This window comes from Pyrus communis, chromosome 3, assembly GCF_041283825.1.
Source record: "Pyrus communis isolate YQ-2024b chromosome 3, ASM4128382v1, whole genome shotgun sequence".
Classification (NCBI taxonomy): Eukaryota; Viridiplantae; Streptophyta; class Magnoliopsida; order Rosales; family Rosaceae; genus Pyrus; species Pyrus communis.
Window position 1 is genome coordinate 17,861,564 of NC_142567.1, and position 10,663 is coordinate 17,872,226.

Here is a 10,663-nt window from a genome sequence, read left to right on the forward strand (position 1 = left end):
ACTCAAGTTATTATGCTGACCACGATAGAGTATTTTGCATTCTTGAAAAGACTGTCATTAGTCAAAGGAGGCAGTCTCAGGAGATTATCGAGTTATTTTGGATTGTATAAGGAAAGTTCATAAAACAAATGTTTAAAAAAGGTTTCAAGTTCAAATCTCCCTACCTCTTTAATAAAGAAACACAAATTCCATGAATCGAATGGTGAATGAAACAAGTTAGAGCTTGTATTCAGAAGATACGACAATGTCAAGTTTTAATGAAAATGCATCTAGCATAATTTCATCTTGATTAAAGTCAATGCACAGTAAAGTGAATGTATAATAAGAAATTCAAATTAAAGAGGAACACAAAAATGATAGTAAACGGTCAACATTCAGCATTCATGTCATTCTTTTTTTCTTTTCCTCAAGGTTCTATCCTTTTTATTTGTTGTAACCACATGTACAATTTTTTTGGTACGCAAGTACTTTCAAAATTTAATACATTATTTGCGTATCTTTTGCTAGACATTTAATAACTGGAAAGTAACAAGGAATGTAATATCCCTATATAACATGACCCAAACGTTCGTCATACATATTGGCATAGGAAGCCGAACTTCAACAGAGGTCAATGCTCTTGGGCAGCAAACAAGCTCATCCTGGGCTTGTGTGAGAATTTCGATGACCGATTTGTCACCGTCATTGACCCCTTGCACCGCAAAAATGAAAGCCCCTAAAGCAAAATCATACAAATCTACGCACTGCTTTACAGTGCTCGTGCCATTAGCATTCTTGCCGGTGGCGTTGAAAGCTTTTCAAATGTAGCTTTGGTTTGTGCTGCATTTGCTGCTGCTAATTTAAGAACGGCTATACCAAGATCTTTGAGATTAGTTGCTGACCTAATTGGAATATATTTCCAAAGAGATTTTACGCAAGGCTTATGGTTGTAGCCGAATTGTTCTTGGGTCTGCTTACAAACACTCCTAACCAATTGAGACGCTCTTGCATATGCAAATAGTTTAGGAGATGACGAGAGACATAAGATCAAGGAAGCAATGAACACTGCATAACTGATTGAGGACGCCATTGCTGAAGATATATGTTTTTAAATAGAAGCTAACGTGATTACAAATTATTTGCTTGGGTTAAGAAAGAAATGAATGGAGTATAATATATATATATATATATATATATATATATATATATATATATATATATATATATAAGCATCCCAGGAAGGATATAGGTTAAATTCAGGTGCGTAGTTTTTTGTACCTTTTGTTTTTGGTTTATCTGTTATGTATTAAACCATTGGATGAAAATTACTAGCTTTAACCTATTCTTGTAGTGACTTTTGTCTGAACTAAAACACAACAAAAGCTGGACTTCATGGTTTCTAGAATTCCAATCCTAACCATACAATTGGACATTGTGGTTTTTGGTAGAAATATCTTGTAATTTAACTTCTCTAGAGCTCAACGCAATTTGACTGTTACTCACATCGTCGTCCGGAATTTTGACTTCCAAATTTGGCTATCGTAGAATTCTCGTAGTTTGTCTTCAAATTTAGCTATTCAATGAAGAAGTGGCGGAGCCTAAAATGGAAGCTAGGAGCAACCTCTAGGCCATACGACATAATTTAGATTAAAAATAATACAATCAATGAGAGAAGATTTCGCAGTTAACTTTTGTATAGGATTGGAAATTTGAATCAAAGGAGAGCAGCCGAGTCACGAAAAAAATAGTTTAACATTGAGATAATAATACCATAAGCGCCAAACTTGTTCATAAGTTTTGCTAAAACCAAACAATTACTACATCGAAGTTGAACAAGCGTTACAGATCATGGCTCAAAAATTCAACTGCGTGATTTTTTTTTTTTTCAATATGAACTTTTTCAACAACACTACGCATGCAAAATGGTGATTTAACTACATTGTGCTCAATGGAAAGCACACAAACAGAAATTAAAGCCAACAAACACAAGCAAAAGCATACACAATAAACAAAATGATGGAGAGGCCCAGGCCTATCTTGGTCCACATGTGTCTCCACCACTAGAATAATGTCTCCACCGCGTGGTACCAAAAATGATACTGTTAAATAGGCTCCCTGGAATCCCTCTTGATTAAATGTTTATAAAGCTACACCTATCTTTCATATGTGTTACTGCTAACTTAAGTTATTATGCTGACCACGATAGAGGATTTTGCATTCTTGAAAAGACTCTCATTAGTCAAATGAGGCAATCTGAGAAGATTATTGAGTTATTTTGGATTGTTTAAGGAAAGGTCATAAAACAAATATTTAAAAAGGTTTCAAGTTCAAATCTCCCCACCTCTTTAATAAAGAAACACAAGTTGCATGAATTGAATGGTGAATGAAACAAGTTAGAGCCTGTATTTGGACTTATACGGCTATGTCGAGTTTTATTGAAAATGCATCTAGTATAATTTCATCTTGATTAAAATCAATGCAAAGTAAAGTGAATGTATGATAAGAAATTCAAATTAAAGAGGAACACAACAATGATAGTAAATGGTCGACATTCGGTATTCATGTCACTTTTTTTTTTCTTTTCTTCAAACTTCTATCCTTTTTATTTGTTGTAACCACAGATACATTTTTTAGGTATGCAAGTACTTTCAAATTTTAATACATTATTCGTGTATCGTTTCCTAGACATTTAATAACTGGGAAGTAACAAGGAATGCAACATCTCTATATAACATGACCCAAAAGTTCGTCGTACATTTTGGCATAGGAAGCTGAACTTCAACAGAGGCCCATGCTCTTCGGCAACGAACAAAGCTAATCTTGGGCCTGTGTGAGGATTTCGAGGACCGATTTGTCACCGTCATTGACCCCTCGCACTGCAAAAACGAAAGCCCCTAAAGCATAATCATACGAATCTACGCACGGCTTTATAGCACTCGTGCCATTAGCATTCTTGCCGGTGGCATGGAAGGCTTTTTCAAACGAAGCTTTGGTTTGTGCTGCATTTGCTACTGCTAATTTAAGAACGGCTATATCAAGATCTTTGAGAATAGTTGCTAATCTAATTGGAATATCTTTCCAAAGAGATTTTACGCAAGGCTTATAGTTGTAGCCGAATTGGTCTTGGGTTTGCTTGCAAATACTCCTAACTAATTGAGACGCTCTTGCATTTGCAAATTGTTCTGGAGACGACGAGAGGTAGGAGACCAAGGAAGCAATGAACAGTGCATAACTGATCGAGGAGGCCATTGCTCAAGATGTATGTTTTTAAATTGAAGCTAACGTGATTACAAATTATTTGCTTGGGTTAAGAAATGAATGAATGGAGTATGATATATATAAGCAACCCAAGAAGGGTATAGGTCTAAATTCAGGAGCGTCGTTTCCTGTAGGGGTGTGATATCCACACACCCCATTTTACCTCTCACACACCTTTTGAATTTTCGGCCGTCGGATCGGATGAATTGAGGAAGATCAACTAATAGAAATTATCAAAAGGTGTGTGAGAAGTAAAATGAGATGTCTGGATAGCACACCCCTTTCCTGTACCTTTTGTTTTTGTTTTATCTATTACGTATTAAACCATTGGATGGAAATTACTAGTTTTAACCTATTCTTCTAGTAACTTTTGTTTGAACTAAAACATAACAAAAGCTGGACTTCATGGTTTCTGGAATTCCAATCCTAACCATACAATTGGACATCGTGGTTTTTGGGTAGATATATCTTGTAATTTAACTTTTCTGGAGCTCAACCTAGCTTGACTGTTATTCACATCGTTGCCCGTAATTTTAACTTCAAATTTTGGCCGTCACAGAATTCTCATAGTTTGTCTCCAAATTTAGTTATTCAATGAAGCAATGGCAGTGCCTCAAATGGAAGCTAGGAGGAACCTCTAGGCCATACGATAGAAATTACATTAAAAATAATACAATCAATGAGAGAAGATTTGGCGGTTAACTTTTGTATAGGACTGGAAATTTGAATCAAAGGAAAGCAACCGAGTCACGAAATAAATAATTTAACATTGAGATAATAGTACCATAAGCACCAAACTTGTTCATAAGTTTCGTTAAAAAGAAACGATTACTATATCGAAGTTGAACAAGCGTTATAGTTTATGGCTCAAAAATTCAACTGCGTCATTTTTATTTTCAATATAAACTTTTTCAACAACACTACGCATGCAAAATGGTGATTTAACTACATTGTGCTCAATGGAAAGCACACACAGAAATTAAAGCTAACAAACACAAGCAAAAGCATACAAAATAAACAAAATGATGGAGGGGCCCAGGCCTATCTTGGTCCACATGTGTCTCCGCCACTAGAATAATGGCGCCAACGCATGGTACCAAAAATGATATTGTTAAATAGGTTCCCTGGAATCCCTCTTGATTAAATGTTTATAAAGCTACACCTATCTTTCGTATTAGTTACTGCTAACTCAAGTTATTATGCTGACCACGATCGAGGATTTTGCATTCTTGAAAAGACTGTCATTAGTCAAAGAAGGCAGTCTCAGAAAATTATCAAGTTATTTTGGATTGTATAAGGAAAGGTCATAAAACAAATGTTTAAAAAGGTTTGGAGTTCAAATCTCCCCACCTCTTTAATAAAGAAACACAAGTTGCATGAATCGAATGGTGAATGAAACAAGTTAGAGCCTGTATTCGGACTGATACAGCAATGTCAAGTGTTAATGAAAATGCATCTAGCATAATTTCGTCTTGATTAAAGCCGATGCATAGTAAAGTGAATGTATGATAAGAAATTCAAATTAAAGAAGAAAACAACAATGATAGTAAAAGGTCGAAATTTAGTATTCATGTCATTTTTTTTTCCTTTCTTCAAAGTTCTATCCTTTTTATTTGTTGATACCACATATACATTTTTTTGGTAGCAAGTACCTTCAAATTTTCATACATTATTCGTGTATCTTTTCCTAGACATTTAATAACTGGGAAGTAACAAGGAATGCAACATCCCTATATAACATGATGCAAAATTTCGTCGCAGATATTGGCATAGGAAGCTGAACTTCAACAGAGGCCAATGCTCTTTGGCAACGAACAAGCTCATCTTGGGCCTGTGTGAGGATTTTGATGACCGATTTGTCACCGTCATTGACCCCTCGCACTACGAAAACAAAAGCCCCTAAAGCAAAATCATACGAATCCACGCACTGCTTTATAGCACTCATGCCATTAGCATTCTTGCTGGTGGCATTGAAAGCTTTTTTAAACGTAGCTTTGGTTTGTGCTGCATTTGCTGCTGCTAATTTAAGAACGGCTATATCAAGATCTTTGAGATTAGTTGCCAATCTAATTGGAATATCTTTCCAAAGAGATTTTACGCATGGCTTATAGTTGTAGCCGAATTGGTCTTGGGTTTGCTTGCAAACACTCCGTACTAACTGAGATGCTCTTGCATTTGCAAATGGTGCTGGAGACGACGAGAGACATAAGACCAAGGAAGCAATGAACACTGCATAACTGATTGAGGAGGCCATTGCTCAAGATGTCTGTTTTTAAATTGAAGCTAACGTGATTACAAATTATTTGCTTGGGTTGAGAAATGATTGACTGGAGGATGATATATATAAGCAACCCAAGAAGGGTATAGGTCTAAATTCGGGAGCATATTTTTCTGTACCTTTTGTTTTTGTTTTATCTGTTACGTATTAAAACATTGGATGAGAATAAGTAGCTTTAACCTATTCTTCTAATGATTTTTGTTTGAACTAAAACACAACCAAAGCTGGACTTCATGGTTTCTATAATTCCAATCTTAACCAAACAATTGGACATCGTGATTTTTGGTAGATATATCTTGTAATTTATCATCTCTAGAGCTCAACGCAGTTTAACCGTTACTTGCATTGTCGCCCGCAATTTTGACTTCAAAATTTGGCCGTCACATAATTCTCGTAGTTTGTCTTCAAATTTATCTATTTAATGAAGCAATGGTGGAGCCAAAAATGGAAGCTAGGAGGAAGCTCTAGGCCATACGACATAAATTATATTAAAAATAATACAATCAAAGGAGAGCAACTGAGTCACGAAAGTAATAATTTAACATTGAGATAATAGTATCATAAGCGCCAAACCTATTCATAAGTTTCGCTAAAAAGAAATGATTGCTAGATCGAAGTTTAATAAGCATTACAGATCATGGCTCAAAAATGCAACCGCATGATTTTTTTTTCTTTCAATATAAACTTTTTCAACAACATTACGCATGCAAAATGGTGATTTAAGTACATTGTGCTCAATGAAAAGCACACAAATAGAAATTAAAGCTAACAAGCACAAGCAAAAGCATACAAATAAAGAAAATGATGGAGAGGTCCAGGCCTATCTTGCCCCTCATGGGTCTCCCCCACTAGAATAATACCACCACCACGGGGTTCTAAAAATGATATGGTCAAATAAACTCCCTGGACTCCCTCTTGATTAAGTTTTAATGAAGCTACGCTTATCTTTTGTATTCATTAGACGATATACCACCGAGGGGAATGTCAACATCCTCAAGGATGCCTCAACCAATAACGTAGCAGAACCACTGACAAAGTCAATGTCTCAAATCTAACTTGACCGCCATATGGAAAAGATGGGTATTAGATACATGGGAAGGTGGCTTTGAGTGCAAGTGGAAGATTGTTGGAAGTATGCCCACAAAGCCAGTCATTTGATGTAATAGCTTTTGGAATACTCATTATGTTAAACTATTATTTGCTTAATGAAGGGCAAAGTTTATTTTTAATCATTGTTTATTGTATCATGTGTTTAAACAACAGGGAAATCCAAGGAACGTATTCGTTCTAAGAGAAAAGTGATCTCAGTAAGTTAGATTAATAAGACCTTTCTCTTATGTTCATTCCTAAAACAGTCCTAGCCATAGGATTGCCTATTGGACATTGACAATCCGCAAAGGGTAGTATGTGTTATGTTGACTCAAACATGAGTATGACTAGTCTCAAGTCATTTAGTGTTGGATATTAAGACAAACACATAGGTACTCGAAAGGGTAATCAAGTACACTGAACAATGATCAAAAGATAGTTCAACCATACATGTCATGTAAGAACTCATAAGTTGCACTATGCAAGGTAGTTCTTTGACCTGAGGCATCATAGTTGTCTGATGGTTAGGTCCTGATCTTTGACTATGTTAAAGGCATTCCATTGAGAGTGTCCACGACATTGTTGGGGTCAAGTCATCTAGTCATGTAGGCATGTGAATGCATAACAAGGGATCTCTAACCTTCCATGGTGGAAGGAGAATACTCTGAGATATGATTTAGGAGTTTCTGGCCAAAGCATATGAATATGACCAAGGAAGAATGTTCCAAATCATTTTCAATTGAATACTATAGAGAAGTGTCATATTGGATAGTAGACATGAAGCAAAATATCACTTAAACAATGTGATCAAGAGTATTGTATTAGAGAATGACCGTATTACATTGTAGTTGTAACTGGATAGGTTCTCCAGCCACTTCTACTTAGCTTGGTAGCCATGACATAATGCTAGGTGTCACTCATGGTTTATGGAAGCCCTAAAAATTATTGATTACTAATCTTCCTAAAAGGGAGAATTGAAATGTGATTTCAATTCACAATCGATCGTTAAGAGTAACAATTCCCACTACCTTGCTAATTGGAACCTAATGGATTGTACTCCAAGTAAAGATGAATGTGAAGATAAAAAAGAGATGGATAAGCAATTAAATAGTTTAATTGAGAATGGTCGAGATTAATTAATTAGTTAATTAAATATACGAAAGGTTCGTATTTGGCCTTTTAGGTTAGTTTCGGGTTTTGGGGCCCAAAAAGGTTTTGGTCCACTAGGCCCATTATATTTAAGTTATATGACAACTAAAACAAAAATGGGCAAATAGCCCAATCACTTAAGGTGGCCAGCCATAGTGAGGGCAAGTGGTGAGTTTTGCTTAATTGCAAGTTTGTCACTCACCTAAGAAAGAGATACAAAAGCATCTTTATAGCTTTAACCTCTTTAGGGTTTTCTTTGGAGAAAAAGAGAAAGACATTCACTCTCTCTTCTCTACAAGGAGGCTGGCCACTTAGGGAGACTTTCACTAGCATCAAAATCTCTCTAAGTCATCCATCTTCTCTTCACACTACATCTTTGGTGTGGAGACTTAGAGGCACCAAGCCTTTGGTGCTTTTGGAGATCCTTCCTCATATCCTCAAGGAGCAAAAGAGAAGAAAAGGAGCAAAGATTCAAGAAGCAAAGAGCCAAGAAGAAAGGAAAGAACCAAGGAGCAAAGGAGGTGACTTGAAGGCCCTCCACTTGGGTGAATTCCTTGTGCAAACAAGGATGAGCTTAAAGGGTGAGAAAAGCTCAAACTTTCCCCTTTCTTTTGCAAACAGTCTTTAGGTTCACCATAAACTAGGCTTTGAATTTCTTTGGGTCAAAGAATTGTTTTGAATGCATGCCTACTTTAAGAGTTTTCGTATGCTTGTATGTTCGAATATTCTCACATGTCCTTATCTAGGACAAAATATTTCCTTCAGTTGAACGCATTAAGATCTTTGAATTTAGGTGCTGATTGAATTGGAATATCTTTCCAAAGAGATTTTACGCATTGCTTATAGTTGTAACCGAATTGGTCTCAGTTTTGTTTGCAAACACTCCTAACTAGTTCAGACGCTCTTGCATTTGCGAATAGTACTGGGGACGACGAGACATAAGAGCAAAGAAGCAACAAAACTGCATAACTGATTGAGGAGGGCATTGCTCAAGATGTATATTTCTAAATTGAAGCTATCGTGATTACAAATTATTTTCTTGGGTTAAGAAATAGTGAATGGAGTATGAGATAAGGGTATAGTCTAAATTTAGGAGCGTAGTTTTCTGTACGTTTTGTTTTTTCTCTTGCATATTAAACCGTTGGTTGGAAAGTAGGTTTAACCTATTTTTCGACTGACTTTTGTTTGAACTTAAAAAAAAGTTGGACATCATGGTTTCTAGAATTCCAATCATAACTATATAATTGGACATCGTGGTTTTTGGTAGATATATCTTGTAATTTAATTTTTTTAGAGCTCAACGCAATTTGACCGTTACTCGCATCATCGCTCGCAATTTTACCTTCAAATTTAGTTGTCACATGATGCTCGTAATTTGTTTTCATTACTTAGCTATTCAATTAAGCAGTGGCGGAGCCAAAAATTAAAGTTAGGAGGAACCTCTAGGCCTTGACATAAATTAGACTAAAAATAATATAATCATTGAGAGAAGATTTGAGGGTTAGATATGGCAAACGTGAATCAAATGTGAGAACCCATATCTTTCTAATGTGTGTATACACACACACACATATTAGTTCGATGAATTGGTTAGTTGGATTCAGGCTTGGCATTTTAACAATTAAGCAAGTGTTTATATTAGCATGAGAGGATTTTAATTGCTTGAGATGGAGCAAATACTACACGTTTCCATGGCAGAGTAGAACCTTGTTAAGTATCAACCTACACATTGCCATCATTATATTAGGAGGTGGCATGATGGCTAAGCTTTTGAGTTGGAAGGATTAGGCTGGAGGTGGTCTTGAATTAGCATGCAATCAATATGTGTGTGTATGACTCTGTTTTATAGTAGGAGCTGTCGAATTAATGGCTTAAGTTATCCATGAGCAAGCTTATCACACACTTATATATATATGTAAGATTGAGATGTTTATATATATACACATTTATATATACATATACATATAGGCCCTTTATGCAAAGGGATCCCATTTTTATAAAAAAAAAAATGGAGATTAGGTGTGGGGCTCACTCCACATGGAACTTCAACGATTCGAACCGTCTATTTTGTAAGTCTCGATTCATAGATCATCCTTGCAAAAATTCAATTCAATCTGAAACCATTTGCCTATTTAATTATCAAGATAAAATTTCATTGTTTCTTGTATAACAAAGTATTCGTTAATTTCTTTGAACCCAATTAGATTTCTTAAACATTTCCATTTTGACTAATATTTTGCAAGGATGATCTATGAGGTGCAACTTGAAAAATAGACGGTTCGGATCGTTAAAGTTCGATATAGTGTGGACCCCACAACTAATCCCCATTTTTATAAAAAAAATAGGGATCCCTTCCCTTAAAGATTTCCTATATATGGAAAGAGAGAAAGGAAAATTAGGGTTTGGTATACGTGGAGATTGTTAGTTGGGTTGTCTTGCCAAAACTTGGATTATTGAGGTGAGAGGTTTATGTAATGTGTTCAAAAATATTCTTATTTTCTGATAACTGAAAACCAGGAGTTATCAAGTGATTTTATACTATTTTCAAATATTTCTCTATTTCAAGTCAAAGCATGTTATATTTGTTGAAATGTTTGATATGTGGATTATTTGGAAATGTTCATGGAGCATGATAACTTTCTTGCTTGTTGCATTAATCCAAGGGATAAATGTAAACTGCAAACGAGGACATTAGGGTAGAATGGCCATTAGGGGTCACGGGGTGAGTTACAATTTATGAAGGATATAATGAACACATAAGGGGACGATGCTATATGACACTACATGGCTAAAGCTTTGATATTATTATTGCAATTTCTAGTGTGTGTAAAACGGCATCGCTTGACTAGCATATTATATATCCTACTCACTGAGCGACGGTGGTTGTTGCTCACCCCTCACATTTTTATT

The 10,663-nt window shown here is 35.7% G+C and overlaps 1 protein-coding gene and 2 pseudogenes across 1 annotated transcript; all 3 read right to left on the reverse strand.

Annotated features, from left to right (window-relative positions):
- Window positions 1-503: 503 nt before the first annotated feature.
- On the reverse strand, window positions 504-1,069 carry LOC137715223 (uncharacterized; annotated as a pseudogene).
- Window positions 1,070-2,660: 1,591 nt separating this feature from the next.
- On the reverse strand, window positions 2,661-3,228 carry LOC148698066 (uncharacterized; annotated as a pseudogene).
- Window positions 3,229-4,924: 1,696 nt separating this feature from the next.
- On the reverse strand, window positions 4,925-5,491 carry LOC137715222 (uncharacterized). The gene has a single exon (XM_068454469.2). The coding sequence runs from the start codon at window positions 5,489-5,491 to the stop codon at window positions 4,925-4,927; it is 567 nt and encodes a 188-aa protein (XP_068310570.2).
- Window positions 5,492-10,663: the final 5,172 nt, after the last annotated feature.